The 17,986-nt window shown below is 35.8% G+C and overlaps 1 protein-coding gene across 1 annotated transcript in view; it reads left to right on the top strand.

Moving 5' to 3' along the window:
• Positions 1 to 17,986, top strand: part of LOC110024714 (calmodulin-binding transcription activator 4-like) — a gene marked incomplete at its 3' end in the record, with an annotated part of 118,150 nt that overhangs the window by 38,113 nt on the left and 62,051 nt on the right. The window contains 2 exon segments of the mRNA XM_020724834.1: positions 8,014 to 8,099; positions 13,155 to 13,200. Coding sequence (XP_020580493.1) covers positions 8,014 to 8,099; positions 13,155 to 13,200 — 132 coding nt within the window.

The raw sequence follows: 17,986 nt of genomic DNA, 5'->3' as shown, positions 1-17,986 counted from the left end.
GTTGACAACTCTTACCCAAGGTCGGGAAGCACACAGTCCAGCTCTGAGCCCCCACTTTTACCAATGTCTTACACCCAGTCCTGATCTTTCATATGTGGCTAAGGGTTTCTTTTGCTTGTGATTTTTTTACAACTCATTTTTCTAACTTTCGCGTTAAGTTTTCTCGTCTTGTTTAATTTTCTTGCAAGTTTATTTAAATCTCCTGCAAATCATGCTATGCTCGCAACACTAATAACACAACAGTAGCAGATGCTCATGTACGCTTTTATAGTTTATTCGCAGTATTTTACTTTACTGCATTTTACATTTCAAGTACCTTTTATTCTACCTGCCATCTACTCATTCTGCATGCAAAACCAAACTTTGACACCAAAACTGTGAAACACAAATCACCAATCTCAAACACTTAAACCCTGAGCCATCGCAACGACAGGAGCTTGGAGTCAACTTTGTGGGCAGCACGACGAGGAGTTTGGAGCGAGCAATAAGAGGATCTTATTCAGCATCATCTCTTCCTAGCATAATAACAACTCATAGGATTTCGAGGTAGCTCGCCTAGCGCGACGTAAATCCCCACACTCTCTTTTTAGGCTCCTGTACAACTATGTTGTGCAGTGTAAATCGTAACTCGACTTAGGTTCCAAGGTTGTCGTATGGTACGATGTAAACCCTCATACCTCTGTGGGCTATTTGCATATCAGACATTATGCAAGTTTAAGTCCCAAATAATAAAACTGGCAGGATCAAACAATTAATTAACATCGTCTCCAAAAAAATATAGCCACACCGTAGGATAGTCTGGGAAGTCATCGAGATTTACCTCGGATCAGTGACATCCCTTACTTTCTCCTTCCTTTGGACTCCTGAAAATAAGTGTTCTGCATTGAGTTCTCCCACTTGTTTTTCCACGTCCTACCGTGAAAACCTAAACCTTGAAATCTTGAAGACTAGAACCATTGATCATTATCGAGAGTTTTCTCAAGTGACTCCCGTCATTTGGGATGTAATTAACTATAGGGGCTTGCCTCTATAGGGAACTTGGAACCCAGATAAAATAAACCCTATTTAATCTTTGTATTAAATAGGGGAACTTGTCGGTCATACATAAAAGGTTCGCAGACCAAACGGATGTCATAAATCTCTTAGTTTGCAGGATAGGGTCTATCGCCGAAGTTTACCCTTATCTTTCGGGAGGGTGTGGTATTCGCGGTATCAGACACGATTATGCAAACTATTGGACGAATGAAATCCACTTGGTCTCATTTTTCAAAAATTAAAACATACTACTTTTAAAACTAAAACTATATATATCTCTTATATTTAAATTAAATTTCAAAAATTATTTTCATATTTTCATATTTTCAAAATCTAAATCTATTAATCGAAAAAGTTGACCTATTGATATTGTAAAATTCATTTGAATAACACCAAATATTTATATTGATTTATTAAAAGTTTACTGACATGTATATTATTTTTTTTTCTTTATATTACTGTAGTTTAAGTGTATGAGGATTCACGAGCTTTGTTTAAGTTTACTGTTATTTTAACTTAACATTTTAGGTTTAATTAAGTAATTAAAAGATGTGTGATAGAAGGGAAAATGTTTATAGGAGACCCGGACAATCAAAACAAGATAAATAAACTATTTTAATTTCAATTGATTAGTGACTATTTCATTTGTTAAATTTAAATGAATATAGAAAACTTTGTTCTCATCATTCGACCGTCTGTACCCATCTTGATTGATTTCATGTCTTAGGCCGGTCATGACATTCATATATTATTTTTAACATATTTTTTTACAGCACTTGAAACCTTAATCTTCACTTATAAATAAGGAGTTGTGAGGCGAGCCATGTTTTACTTCATTTTGTTTTTGCAGTTGCGCAATCTTATGTACTCTAGCCTATATTATTGTTCCTTGAGCTAATAATGTATTTTTCTTTTCTTCTCTGAGCTTTGCACTCTAGTCTTATTGTAGCCATCTTTTTTCTCTAAGATTTTGACATGGCCCACAAACAGAAAAAGGCTGGATCTAATATAAATAGCTTGACATTTAAAAGCCAAAATACTCTAAATCGCTTAGTGCATGATAATTCTCATGAAAATAGTAAGTACTGTTAAAATATGTAATTCCTATTAAGTCTTAAATGTAAATTTATAATAAAATTCTATTTATCTAGAATATCACTATTGATGAGGAATACATTAATTCCCTTAAGCTTGATAAAACTTTTCTTAAAAGATTGAGTGGTGTAATCTTTCCAGATGGCCAAGGGAACAGTTACAGGAATCTGAAATCTTTTGAAGGTAATGATATGATAAAATTCACACACGTGTACATAATCACACAAATAATAAATTAATGAGTAACAAAAATATTATCCCTCAGTGATTGCATCTCTAAGTGTCAAAACTGGATTGGCTTTAATTTTATATAAACGATAGAAAAATTGTAAAATTGATGCAAAAATTATACAAAATGCTAAGTAGTAAGAATGAGGGTAAATTTAACTACGAAAGGACATGAATAAATTAAGGGTTTAAACAATAATGATGAAACTCTAGGAATTGGGTTTGATCATGATTTCTGTGCATGGACTCTTGTGAATCAGATTAATCAACTATCACAAAATTATTAAAATCAGAACCAGAGATGTGCTCTTCAAGTCTCTCAAAAATCTAAAAAACCAATTTATCAATTCTACTTACAATCACATTTGAGATAAATTCAATACTGGTAAACTTTTATGATTTTATGTAAGGGTTTTAGGGGATTACACTACTTTAATACAGATATCTCTATTCTATGACTGATCAAGGTAGTTAAATCCGGTAAGTTTGTTTTCCACCTCTTGATGAACAAACCTCCAAATCATGCAAATGATTTTTAGTTTACCTCTTTTTATTATTGTTTTCTCTGTTTTGTCTCACCATAGCCATATCATCCTCCAATAATCTTGCATTCTCCACTAACTCAATAAAATTTTTGATATGAAGTGGGATCTAACTAATATATTTACCCTCAAAAAAATCTGTAATATTTTTCATTGGGATCTTATCAGTTGTGTATCATATTTAAATAAAAATTTATATTGTGTCTTTTATTGAATCACCATATTAATCCCCAAATCAGACTTATAGAACTCTTTTGCATTGCCTATGTTGCAAATACAGGGATGAACCATTATCTAAAGACTTGCTCAAACTCTTCCACAGTAATCTGCTCCTCAAGTTTGCCTTCAGAGCTTTCTAGATGTTGGCCTCTTTGCCATCGTTATGTTTCTCTCTTTTGGTTAAAGATAACCAAAGCAACTCGCTTATCACATGGACTCATCATCTCATTCAACTATATTTTATCCTAATTATTGTACTCTTTCACAACTTTAGCATCCACTCCTTCCTTAAATATGGACGGCCTGATGCTCTGAAATAATTTTTCGCTAAAGATTCCATTCCTGATCATTCATCACCCTCATTTGTCTCAACAATGGCTAGTTTTGGTTACATCGAATCTCTCCCTTTTCCTCACACTTAATTTGATCACATGAGGGTTTCAACCCCCTCTCCATCTACTTAACTTGCTCGTTCCTTCACTTCATCTTCCCTGTATTCAAAACATTTGCGTTGCTAGTAGAAATTCTTTTTTTTAGTATTTACATTATAGATCTTTGGTTGATAGTTAAGTTTTTCATAGTTGAAATGATAATGCTAAGATGAATATGTCATAATATGGATGATACCAGAGTTAATCTGAACAACAATAAACAAACAAATATTAGGTTATAACCAACATAAAGAAATTGAAAAACAACATACACAACACTCAATTAGATTTGTATCCCATAGGGGAGGTGGTCACTTGGTTGCTTGGAAGACTAGATGGTGTGGCGGCAGGAAGGGAACGATGATGGCAGCCAAGGGAAGGTGAGAAACTATCAGAACAATGAGAAGTTGGGCTGTTCAGGGCGGTGGCAGCGAGGACAAGGGGCTAGACTGCAACAACGTGACACGGGAATTGGATTTGGGCTGCGAGAACAGCAATAATCAGAGCGGCGACATCGAGTAGAAATGACGACGACAGCGACCGGGAATGCAGGACAACAAAGGGAGGGTTTTCGCGGGGTGCGGCAACATGGAGGATGGATGGACAACAAGGAATTGCAAAAAGAACTACAAAGGGTTGTTGTCAAGCGGCCTGCAACGAGGATGAATGCGTGGCAGTGAAGCGGGAGAGATGTAGAAGAGTTTGGGAAGGATAAGTACCATTTCAGCAGTGAGATACAACCATAGCACCACTCGACCCTTAGAGGAGAATCACAACTTCGAAACAAGTTACAATCAGAGGACCACTCGCCCTTTGCCATAACCCAAACTGGAAAACAGGGGTGGTTGCTGACGACTGTCCTGATAGAAACCAATAAAGAACTTCCCTAAAAAATGAAAACAACATACTTATAGACTTAGGGTAAAGATGGTTGACCTCTATAGCGTGGGCAACAACCCCAAGCAAACCGAAAGGTCGGTTGACCCTTAAATTATCCTGACCAAACGGTCCAAATCGTGCTTGACGCGGCCTCGCATCGATCGGACGCTAATGACGCATCTCGCTGGGAGCGTCAGTATCCTTTGTTTGTGGGAGCTTCGACTTCATCCGTTGAAGCTTCTGTTTTCACATAGTATGGAGTCAAGTCTATGTTGAAGGTAGCAAAAATGTTGTAATCCTCTGACAAGTCAATCCTGTTGGCAATTTCATTTTAAAACATATCCTGATAGAATAGGTATTCATCCTCTTTTAGCATAAATAGAACTAAAACAGTGCATAGATAGGTATCATCACGAACTAAACTTTGTGTCATTAAGTCTGTAATTGGCTTCTTCCACTCCTCATGTTCGTCTGAGTTTCTCTGTTAAACAAGTGTGCAAGTAGGATTCAACTTTGAGACAAAATCTATATAGGGTTGGTCAACTCCCAATGGCAACCACTTGGGAGAGGTATATTCTTCTTCTCTGGCAAACCTAGATTCCATTGTAGAATTTTATTCTCCACGAACCTTCTAAGACAATTTTCAAAGTTGCATGGTTCATCCCTCCTATTTGAACATCTGTTTGTGTGTACACTGTTGAATTGAATTTAATATCTGACTAACTCCATATAACTGCCAACATTAACTCACAAGCTTCTCATTGTTTACATGTTAGACCACTTTAAGATGTAACCACCTAATAGGTGAAATGACAATTAGGTTATCTGAAAATTCTACCAACAAGGGTCGTCCTCTCTCAGGTATCGGCTCCTCAGACTCGCTATCTTCTAAAGCCCTGTCTAATCTAGATGGAATCTCTCTCATCCGCACATCCTGAATCACTAGTGTCTCTTCCTTGTCGACTTGAAGTTGAGGCTCATTTTTGACGTCTTCAACCTTTCTTGTGTCGTTGTCTATTTTGTCAACTACTCCCTTCTTAGTGAAGAAATCATTCCTCTGGTTGGGCAATTTGATTTAATATGTTTAAATCCGTGGCACTTAAAATACTTTTTGGCTGAGACAAATTTGGGAATGTGGATTGGTTCTGCGCGTTCTACACTTTGAACTAGTGTCTCCTTAGGCGGGGTAGTCTTGGATGTTCCACTGGGTGTACTCTTAATCCTTGATCTGGGGTTGAACTCTGCTGTAAGATATGGCGGTTACTCAAGGATGTTGCTATAACTTGTGAGACCTTATGCACATATCCTGCATAAGCCATGCGGCTAGGTATTGGTGTTACATTTTTCTTTTTTTCTTGGACCAGGTAATAATTTTACTTATCCCTACTCGTTGTCAAAGAATCTTCAAGTTCTCCCACAAAGAAGATGGACTTTCCTTAACTTGTTGGAGTCTAGTTTCACCATTACGTCTAGTGGGACATATTGACACTGAAAGACACATTCCATTGTCTAGAACCACTCAATGAACTCATCCCTTGTGGTCGTCAAAATATGTTAAATCCATCTTTACTTCAAAATCCTGGCTTCTCCAATAATTCATGCCAAATCTTTGGGGCAGTGGTTCTTCATACCCAGAGTCCGCCTGGTAGAAGGGATTTTCTTCATTCCTTCGATCTGGCAAGTCACAGTTATGGTTACGAGTGACCCTTCCTGATTGTCTCATCTTGAAAGTGGCATGCCTCTATTGCAGTTGGAGGATTTCTTGCTGCACATGGAAAGTACTTGTACTTCTCTTTATGAACTTCTCATAAATGACATTGTGACTTTTCCTCATGATTAGGTCTACGATAATTGTCTCTTTTGCTGCATAGGTTTATATAGGTGGAAGAGGGTATATTGGGATGATGGAGGGTGAAAAAAAAATTTTTGGGTGATTGCATTGAAAATCATCAAAGGGATTAGGTCTACGATAATTGTCTCTTTTGTTGCATAGGTTTATATAGGTGGAAGAGGGTATGTTGGGATGATGGAGGGTGAAAAAAAATTTTTTGGGTGATTGCATTGAAAATCATCAAAGGGATGGATTTTTGTGTGCAGGTGGGGCTTGGTATTGGTGGATGCTAGAAACCCTAGTATAGGATTATGTTTAGGGTAGCCCTGATATCAAATGATATTGGAGTTAACCGAAACAACAATAAGCAACCAAATATTATTACTAAAAAACTAAATAGGTGGTTACAACTAATACAAGGAAATGGGAAAACAACAAACACAACACTTAAATAGGTTTGTATTTTATAGGTGAGTTGGTTGGTTGGTGGTTTGGAAGGCTGGATGGTGGGGAGGCAGCAAGGGGATAATGGTGGCAGCAAAGAGAGATGAGAAACTGCCAGAACAATAATAAGGTGGGCTGCTCTAGGCGGTGGCAGCAAGGATGTAGGGCTAGACAGCGGCAAGGCGGCACTGGGATTAGTTTTGGGCAGCCAGAACAATAGAAAAACCGCATGAAATGGCTGTTTAGGGCGGTGCAGCGAGGGAGAATAATGGAGGCGGCAACAAGGAATGCGTGGAATTGCGAGACAGCAAAAAGAGGGTTGTCCGGGGTGCAGTAGCATGGAGGATGGCTGGACAGCAAGGAACTGCAGGAAGAATAGCAAATGCCTGCTGTTGGGGTGGCCTGGAGTGAGGAGGAATGCATGACAGGGAAGTTGGAGGGATGCGGAAGAGTTGAGAAAGGATAAATATCACTCAAGTGTGAGATACAACTGGAACACCATTCTATCTTTGGAGGATCACCGCCTTAAAATGAGCTAATACCAGGGCACCACTTGCCCTTGGATACAACCATAGACGAGAAAACAGGGGACGCCAACGGCTGTCCTAACAAAAACACAATAAAAAACTGCTCTAAAACATAAAAACAACATCCTTATAGTTCTAGGGTATAGAGGAGCCCATAGGGTGCGAGGAAACCCAAAGCAAACCAGAAGGTTGGTTGACCCACAAATCATCAGGACCAAATGGTTCGGACCACGACTGGCACAGTTTTGCGTCTAACAAATGTCACATCGCATCTCTTGGGGAATAGAACCCCGCTTCAATTGAAGCATACGATTAAAGAATGATTCTGTTAGAGGAATGCTTGTAGTCACATCTATAAAGATAAAACTAGTTGAAAATAGAATTACATAGTTTGGACATTTAAAACCAAAGGTTAGAAAATGCACCCATGATTTGAGTAGACAAAATTAGTATCAAAGTGTATGGAAAATGTCAGGTTTAAGGTAGCATAAATAGATGTTTAAAATAATTTGTCAAGAACAGATTTTACACCTCTGGCATCAGTCAACAAATATAAATAGAAAATGAGCATGCATAAAGTTGACTGCAAATAATCGGGATAGTTGACTGCAAATACGTAAGTTGTTAATGATGTTGATAATGTTTTCAGTTATCAGTCTTCTGGTTTTTTTCATATTTGTGATTAACTGCCTTTTTGGCTATTTTTATATTTGTGATTAGCCTTTTGGTTATTTTCATATTATTCACAAATGATATTTGCCTGCGTACATTTAAATATTCAGGTTGGGAATGTTGATGCTCTTAATTGTTACTATGCTCATGGTGAAAATCGCAACTTTAAGAGGCGAATTTATTGGATGCTGGACCCGTAAGTTAGTGTGGCACACTTTTTAGTTGTATGATACTATTTATTATTTATTTTTGTCGATCATTTATTTTGTGTTAACTTGTCTCCACAAGGCATCACTCCTTTTGTGTTAACTTGTCTCCACAAGGCATCACTCAGTTATTTTTGTCGATCATTTCTTTTGTGTTAACTTGTCTCCACAAGGCATCACTCATCGCCTTGGTTGAATTGTCAAAACCTGACCGAAATGCTTTTCCAATACCATAATCCACTTGATTTTCCATATGAAATTCTTAACAAGTTTATAAGTTGATTTGTATGTACTTATTATTTGCTTTTTCTTTTATGAAATTTTACTTAGAACTCTTAAGGATAAGCATTCTGTTGTCATCGCTGCTATATTCTTGAAACTATGAATTTAAGGATAGCAAAAATTACTTTCGAAATCTGTTTTAAGTTTGCAAGTATATGAACTTCAAGGTAAGTAAAGTTATCATAGAGTTACTTTCCACTTTGATGATTGGTAGTTCTATTTCACCAACTGGTTTTGTTTCTGAAAAATTTCCCGAACTCTACTACTAGGCATTTTGAAAAAAATTCTCAATGTTTATTTTGAAGAGAAATTTCCAGCTTGATTCATTTGTATCAAAACTTGAACTGAAATATTTCTAAACTCTGATAGAGCTTTCTGTGGTAAAATCTAAGGTAAGATTCTGGACTTCAGAAGTTGAACTTTATTAGGAAGTCCTGGGGCATCACACTATGATTTACTCAAATATCATATTGGTTGAAGATATTATTTGTGTTGTGCCGATGTTCTACTAGTCTAATCTCTTGTGATTAGAAATTCCTAGGGAAATAGCCTTGCTAAAGGCTATAGATTAACAGTTTCATCTTGTGTTATTGTTGGTTGTAAGCGTTTGCAGCAATGTAAATAAGCACAGCCATGCCTTATATACCCAGGTCAAGTTTGAAACAAAGAATTCTGTTTAACTATTTCTCTCTCTCACACATGTGAGCTTGCATGCATAAACACAATTGTATGTGGCATTATGTACAATTTGTAACTATTTAGGGATAATGTAAATGTCAAAAATTAGTTTCGTTGGCTGCTATAGGTCTTTCAGTACTCAACCTATTAGTTGCAACAACCCAAATTCAGGGCTTGCTCGATTAAATGGGTGTTGATGAATCGATGCTCTAATCAATCTAAATTGGATGAACAACCTTGACTAGACAAATCCAACTGAGAGACATGTTGACCTCTATATTTATTGCATATGATAAATCAATCGGACGCAACTAGAATGATAAACGATGAATGCATGCTATGCAAATTAAGAGTGCCAAAAATCCCTAAGAAAGATTGCTTGATAAAGGTGACGAATAATCAATTTGATGATGCACAATGTAATTTGAAATATTTTGATCACCATCAAAATTGCCGAGACAACATTTGTTCGCAAAATAGACTGTTTTACTGCATTCAAAACACCCAATCATCCAAGAATGGCTCTTTAGTGTATACAATAAACTTTATATTCATCACTGCATAAAAAATAGCTGGATTGCTTCAAGTGTCCAAAATGACAATTGTTCATAAGATGAATTATGCCGATCTACTTGGAGCATTGAAATTTATATAAAAAAATAAACCCTTTTGTGGTCGATTTGGTCAATGTGATAACAACGAATGACTACGGACATGACGTGCATGAGTTGTACCCAATTTGCCTTAGTCATCTTTGGGTGTCACGATCCGGCACGAGGGCTTAGAATTATCAAAGCTAGAAGAGACGGTTGGATGATGAAATATAAATTCTATCACTAACTAATACAAACAAGCATCTAAGCAAAACAAAAGAGCCATTAACAATTAAAAACCTAGAAGTAATGCAGTTATTGATTAAAATTATCTTCTTTTAGGTTGGTCACATTTTCTATAAATATTTTTCCTTCTTTTGCATATCTTCTATTTAAAAGCTTAAATATGAAAATTTTAGCGTATTATAATTGGTCATCAACAATTTTACTGAATGCTCACACCACTAAAATTACAATAACACAAAAAAATATATAATATGCTAGTTAAGATGTAGTAACTCAACATCAAATTTGTATGTTGTTGTAGGATAACATCTACACATGCGGGTATATTAGCATCCTCTGTCTGCACCAAAACGGGGAAACTCTCCTTTCATGCACATACACATAGAAGGGAAGGCTCTCTGCTAAGCTGATCACATGCGTGAGGTTAGGGGCAGGGGCTAAAAACTTCATAAAGGCAAGTTTTATGTTTTAAATAATTAATATATTTTATTATGAATAATTATATTTGTGTGAGGGTATGTCTATTTAATTAATGCAGAGTTTTATTAAATTAGAACTCTAATTATAGGAATTTTGGCCCGGAAAGAGGAGTTGATGAAGTGGGCATGTTGGGGAGGACGAAGATTGATATGGGCAAATAAGTAAGTGAGATTTTTAATTTTTGGTTTAATAGTAAATTTAATTCTCTTTAAATTGTTCGATTATTATTATGAATTAATAAACAATTCTTCAATTCAACATTTATTGATTAATAATAGTGAGCTATATTATTAATAGGCATCAAGAAATCAAGGAAGTTTTGCTCTGTAATATATATTGTGGACTTTACTAAAAGAAAAAAAAGGAAAGTTACGTTTAAGGATTTATTAGTTTTCAAAATATTTAGCGTGATAAATAAGTAATAAATTTTAATATCGTGTTCTATATTGCCATGGATTAAAGAATTTCTTTTTCAAAAGATTTAAAATTTTGGAGAGTAATCACATCAAACAAGATGAGTGATTATCTGTTTTTATGTATTAAATTAATATTTTATTAAAAGAGTAATTTCTTTATTAAATAGTTTAAAACAAGTTTTTTCTTTCATGTGTGACATTTTGAAAGTTTGAAATTGTATCACAGATAGAAGGAAAATAACAAGCATATGAATGCACATTTTAAAGAATTTTAAATTGATATAAAATTAAATGTAAATGTTAAATTATACAGGATTATCTTTATATGGTACTGGCTGGAGATGTGATGTACCAATGAACTTTTAAAGTAAATTTGGTAAAGAAATATACAGGATTATCTTTATATGGTAAAGGAAATGGTAAAGGTATATTTTCAGGTGCAATTTGGGTGTATATTCATGTAAATTTATTAGGGTACCTACTAGTATATTTTGAGAGTAATTTTGGGTATATTTTTTAGGATACCTTCAAATATGATGATAATCCAGTTTTGACTTTTAAAGTTGTTAAAAATGGTAAATACATAAAGTGAAATGAGAAGGAAAAACTTTAATATCAAAGCTTAAAAGTGTTATAAAGAAATAGCATTGGCATGATTATTTAATACATATTAAGATTATAATTACTCTCCAAGTCAAACTTACAGTTGAAATTAATATATTTTTCAGGAGAAGAAAAACTTTAGATTAATATGCCTGAAAGGAGTTGGTTTACAAAAGGAAGACTGGAGTTGATAGGTATTAGCTATAATGTGTTGTTTCTTTTTATCATTTCCTTTAGATGTTGATATATTGTTTAGTACTGGTTTAAGATGTGGTTTTTTATTATGCTATTTTTGGATGTTTAAATTTTATTACACTTTGTGAATTTTAGTGGCTCTTTTATAAATTGAAAGATTTCATAATTCTGCAGATGGTTGTTTAACTGTTAATACTGCTGACTGCTGTTTGCATCTTAATTAATTCTAAGCCACGCACCGAGTCGTCAATAAAACTTACGGAGCTAATTTTCTAAAGCATATGATCATTTCATCTGAATCGACGAAACAACCCTATAACAAGTTTTCTCAATCCACCTCGAGCTCGTCGCCTAGTGTAGACAACCTGAAATTCGTAAGCATCTTAGGATTTTTTGAAATCTTAGATTATTTTGCGATTTAACCCCAACATAACTTTCCCAGCTCAGATAGACTTCTCAGCATAATCAACCATTTTCCAATACTTTCTATTTTTCTTCCCTCTTCCTCCTATCCACTTAAACTTTCCCCAACTCATGAAATGGATTTATCTGTGATCGTATTTCTCGATTCAACAATTTTGTGGTTGTTCCCGCAAAGCTACAAAAATAGCAAACGAATGGAATGCTTCGATCCGTAGCAAATGTCAAAATGGAAATGTAAGGAAAGGAATGTTATAGATATTGTGATAGAGGAATTCCTATCTTTTTATCTCTCCCCAGAACCTTGAATTTCTGCTTGCAGCTATTAAGGGTCGCGCGTCTGCGGCTGCTATAAGGACCAAGTCGCTGGATCTTTCTTCCAAGCGAATTTGAAATCAGGGAGAGGGGAAATTGAGGGAAATGTGGCATATAAACATGATCCCATTTAATCCCATCCGTTCGGCCGAATCCAGCTTTTGCATACGCACATTAGTGCTGGAGAGGGAGTCGGCTGGGAACAATTATGAGATTAGGGAGAACAATTAAGGGATTAGAATTAATTAAAGATAATTACACGTGTACCTTTATAATTTTATATCTTCTCATGTGTTTGAAATTTATGCATAGTGCTATATATCAAATTAATCAATTTGATGTGTAGAATTTTATTAAATTGATTCAGCCGACGTCTGAAGGATGCAAAATATGTGATATATTTTAAAATTGTCAAAATTGGGTGTTACACCAACCACTGGTGATCATTAGAGGTTCATCCTGCAAACCTAGAGGGTTCGATTGAACCCCTCACTAGTGCCTTGAGGTTTTCCAATGATCTGGCAACCTGTATATCCTCAAGAAACATATAAGTGCTTGTGCTCTCATAGGGATGTATGGTGCAATAAGATTTCGTTAAATAAGCATTTTAAGTTGAATCATTCTTAGACTCCAGTAGCAACTTGGTGTTCTAATCTTATTATTTCTCTAAAATTTATTTGGTATTAGTGCCGCTTTCTGTTTTGCCCCATATTTTGCATTTTACTTGTCTTTTATTACTCATGTACTTTTTTCATTCTGTTTTTATATTAATACTAAACAATAAGTCATCTTTTGCTTCATGTCTTTCTCTTTGCAGGGCTTACGATCACATTGTTCTAGTTCACTACAGAGAAGTGTCTGAGGTTTGTACGATCTTTTCAGGTTTTTTTTTTTAATTTTTTATTTTTCATTCATACTGCATATTTTTTAAGCTATAATTTTGGAAAATGAAAATGAATTTTACTCTAGAAATGACAAATTAAACCTCACCGTTAAGCCATACACATAGCCTATTGATTAGGTGCTTTGTCTCCAAACACAATATTCTGAGTTCATGACTTGGCACATTTGCGTGCATGAGTTAAAAAAAAGCTACACAAACACTCAATAACATATCACAAAAGTCTCTAAGATCAATGGAAGGATGCTCTAATATCCATTAGCTTGTTCCACATCACTAAATGTTCTCCACTTGTGCTTGACTTCTCCCTGTACTGTGATGCCTAGATATATTTTACCAAAAAGTTAACTTATTTATTGCGCGATTTACTAGAACATAATATTTTCTTGTTATTGTTGGATATTAGTAATTCACTGCATGTCTGCCTAAATATGATATATTTCAACTGCTTGGACAGTTTACCTCTCAGCTATTAATGTAAGGATGAAAATTTTGGTATTTTCCATGAAGTAACGAATAATTGTACTATCAAAGTTAGTAGGACGGTTATGTTTGCCAACGTTTGCACTCATTTCAGAGTCACAACTTCACTGGTTACAAATTGTTTTTTCGCATGCAAGGGATTTTTCGTCTGTTCCATATAGTTTTTTTTTTTTTTTTCACATTGAACTGGAATGGACTATCATTCCTCTATTCTTCGGCAGTGTCTCATAGGAATGTCAGAAGGCTAAATAATTTGTGGAAAGACCTTACATAAACCCTTAAGGGGGGTAAATTGAGTTGTTTTAATAAAATTCATGAATTTTTTTTTCTCAATTACTTATTTATGCAAGTTTTATCTGTGATTCGAGGTTTGGAAGTTAAAAATTCTTGCAATAATATAGTCATTGAGCTAATGTTAACCAATATTCACAAAAAAATGAGAGAAAAATAAGTGGTGATCCAAACTGATTTGCTAGTGTTTGATAACACATATTCTTACATCCACTTATCATTCCTCTATTCTTCGGCAGTGTCTCATAGGAACATCAGAAGGCTAAATCATTTGTGGAAAGACCTTATATAAACCTTGAGGGGGGGTAAATTGAGCTGTTTTCATAAAATTCATGATTTTTTTTTTCACAAATTAACTTATTTATGTGAGTTTTATCTGTGATTCGAGGTTTGGAAGTTAAAAATTCTTGCAATAATATAGTCATTGAGCTAATGTTAACCAATATTCACGAAAAAAAATGAGAGAAAAATAAGTGGTGATCCAAAGTAATTTGCTAGTGTTTGATAACACATATTCTTACATCCACTTATAATAGCAATGTATTGAAAGCAAGCAGAATCAGTCATTTACCTCGGAGCATGCCTAGTTGCAAAATCACCTTGTTCTAAGCTGAAAATGATGAAGCACAAGATGGTGAATCGTAGTTTATCACACATTAAATTTAATAACTCTACAATTGTTGACCTCATTTTTTAGGTCTTTCTTTTCCCCTCCTTAGAGCCTAGGATCTGGACTTAGGTTCTTCTTGACCTTCCTAGAAGACTAGTATTGGAACCCCTCTCACATAGAACTTCAAACCACTTCTTGACCCATTTTTGTGAAGTCCTCGCATGAGTGGTCCCAAGCACTCAACTTTTAGTTGCAAGGGCTAAGGACCAACATGTGGAGGGCCTTAAAATGAGTTCTCAAAAGTGGAGGGCCTTAAAATGAGTTCTCAAAAGTGGAGGGCCTTAAAATGAGTTCTCAAAAGTGGAGGGCCTTAAAATGAGTTCTCAAAAGTGGAGGGCCTTAAAATGAGTTCTCAAAAGATTTAGGAGGCCTTAGGTAAACCATATGTGACTCGAACACTAGCGAACACCGCAATTTATGCACTCACTGCATCACGCACGACGTTGTCTTGAATTGACCTGACAGTCGACGAACTTGTCCGGACGACCTCGAATGACGAAATGGACCCCGCAAATGCATCCAGAACGTTGACTTTAACTAGGAAAGACAATCATATTGTTATGGTTACGCACTTGCACAAACGACACGAAAATTGATGCACTTGAATATTTAATTAGGTGGTGCGAGTCTAGGCTCCACCCAGGTGCAATTCGGGCTGGACACAAGCTGAACACAGGCTAAATAATTTCAAATTTCAAAAATTCGGATTTCAAAATTAACCGCCCGATTCTACTTTAATAGGGCTTAATTGAGAGTTATTATTTACCTAATAAAACTGCCCCAGGGATTGAAACCATTCAATAGCCCGCCTAATGCCCTGTAACGGACAATTGTGGCTATTGAATTCGGCTGGGTGGCTCCTCCCCTGCATTCAACTCTTTCTGCCTGGAATAATACGATCCCTCTCCAGCCCGCTCGAGACACAGCTGCTTTAAATATCCCAATCGAAAGCTTTCCCTCGCCTCCTCCTTCCAGACAAACCGAATCCCTCCGCCTTTTCTCTCCTCATCTGGCCACCCCTCACCCGCTCCCATCTGCTCTCCTCTCTGCGCTTCTTCCCCACGCCGAACAACCCACAGAACCCTGCCTCCTCTCCACGCTCCTCCCCTCCGAATTTCTAGCCAAACATATCCCTTTCCCTCACGGCTTCTTTGCCGTAGATGCTTCCTCGCCGTCAACTTGCTCCCCGGCTCCCGCCAGCAAGTTTACGTAAGGAAATCTGGAATTGTGAAGTCAACTCAAATTTGGAAGAAAAAAGTGAGAAATTAATTGGGGAAATCTGAGATTTCAATCTTTCCAGAATTAACATATTCTCAGGTTCTCTGTTTTATACTCAATTAAATCTTCTTACTATTTTCAAACTGAATGAATATCTACCAATTTTTTTTTCTTGGTCATTTCCGCTTGTGGGTTGATTAAAAAAAAATTCTGCCAGAATTTGAAAGTAGCTGCAGCTAGGTATAAATCCTCATTGAAAGTGATACTTGCAAGTATCTTGCTCACGGATTAATGATGACATTTTTTTCTGTTTCTGAGTCAAGTGGCAATCAATAAAGCACATATTCAATTACCTTTTTGTAAAAAATTTCATTGTTTTAAAAGTATGCATTGATAAAGGCAACACCTCCAAGTTTGTTTGAGTTCTTGCAGATATTCAGGATGGAAATGGTGGCACTTGATTGACTGTCAAATTTAACTGAGAATTTATGAAACATGAAAAGGATTTTTTCTCAATCTTGGAAAATATCTTTCCAATGCTGATATGTATATTTGTTAGAGAAGTTTCTTTTATGTTTGCCTCGTAAAAATTGTTCATGTTTTGTGCCTTTGCTAGAATTTTGTGCATTCAGGTTTTACGGATGTCCCTAGTTAAGCTTTGAAGCTAGGTTGTTTGAGGTTTTGCAGACTTCTTTACCACTGATTGGATCTATCGTTGGGATACTGAAAAGATTGAACATTTTTTTTTTCCGTATCACAAAAAAAAGGGTTGGATCTTGATCTTATTATGCTTGCGATTAAAAAAAATGGATTGGTTGTTTGATCAGATGTTTTTCTCTTCTTATCCTTTAATGGTGAATTTACATATGCAACATACAATTCCTTAGGAATTTTCACATCTAAACACTATGAGCTTTAATCCCTTTGTGGATGTATCACTTTACCCATGATAAAAAGCTGACTTATTAGCTGATTTTAGCAGCTTTATATGTCATTCGGATGTCGATCCATCATTGATTTTAGGGTTTGGTGCCTCATTTAAAGTGCTGGCATGCCCATTGTTTTGGGATTGGTTTGGGCCAATTTTGCTGCAGTTTTTGGGGCTTTCAATGTACCCTTTTAGGAAGGTTTTGTCACTGTTTTGGGGCTGGTTTAGATTGGTTGCAGTTTTTGTACCTTTTTAGGGAGGTTTGGTAACTGTTTTTGGACTGTTTTGGGCTGATTTTGCTACAGTCTTGGATTCTTTAAACGGACCTTGTTTGGGGATGTTTTGGGACTGCTTTCGCTGCAGTTTTTGGTACCTTTTTAGGGAGGTTTTGTCACCGTTTTGGGACTGTTTTAGACTGGTTTCGCTGTAGTTTTTAAACTTTTTTAGGGAGGTTTGGTCACTGTTTTAGGACTGTTTTTGGCTGGTTTTTTTGTTGTAGCCTTGGAGCCTTTAAACGGACATTGTTTTGGGAGGTTTTGGGACTGCTTTGGGCTAACTTTACTACAATCTGGGAATCTTTAAATGCACCATTTTGGAGCCTTTTGTGACTGATGTGGGCTAGTCTTGAGCATTTTTGGAGACGTAAAAATATCATTTGGGGTTGTTTTATTCATTGTTTTGGTGACATCAAAGGCATCATTTTGGGGTTTTGTATACACTGTTTTGAAAATATTATGAACACTATTTTGGCAATGTTTTAATGCTGTTTTGGAGGCATTAAAAGCATCATTTCACGGTTGTTTATACATCATTTTGGAGAGGTTTTGGGCATCATTTGAGCATTGCTTTACATGTTGATTTGGAATCTTTAAATGTTGTTATTTTTGGCCGATCAAAACAAAATCCCGGGAGCAGATTTAGACACTCTTCTTGGGAACCGATTTAGTTATAATTTTGAAAGAATTTAAATGTTTTTAGGTCGATTCACTTGTTGTTTCCCTCTTGGCTTTGTTAGTTTTGGAAGTGGGTCGGCCTTTTTTTTTTTCTTTTGTTTTGTTTTTTCTGTTACAAGGTTAAGTTAAAATGGGGATTTCTGATTTTATTATTCGGAAGACACTTAAGGATATTTGAGTATTAGTTGGAAAACACTTAATTGAG

The sequence above is a fragment of the Phalaenopsis equestris genome, unplaced genomic scaffold (genome assembly GCF_001263595.1).
Source record: "Phalaenopsis equestris unplaced genomic scaffold, ASM126359v1 Scaffold000270, whole genome shotgun sequence".
Taxonomy (NCBI): Eukaryota; Viridiplantae; Streptophyta; class Magnoliopsida; order Asparagales; family Orchidaceae; genus Phalaenopsis; species Phalaenopsis equestris.
The sequence above is the reverse complement of the archived record's forward strand: the minus strand, read 5'-3'. Positions and strand labels throughout refer to the sequence as shown.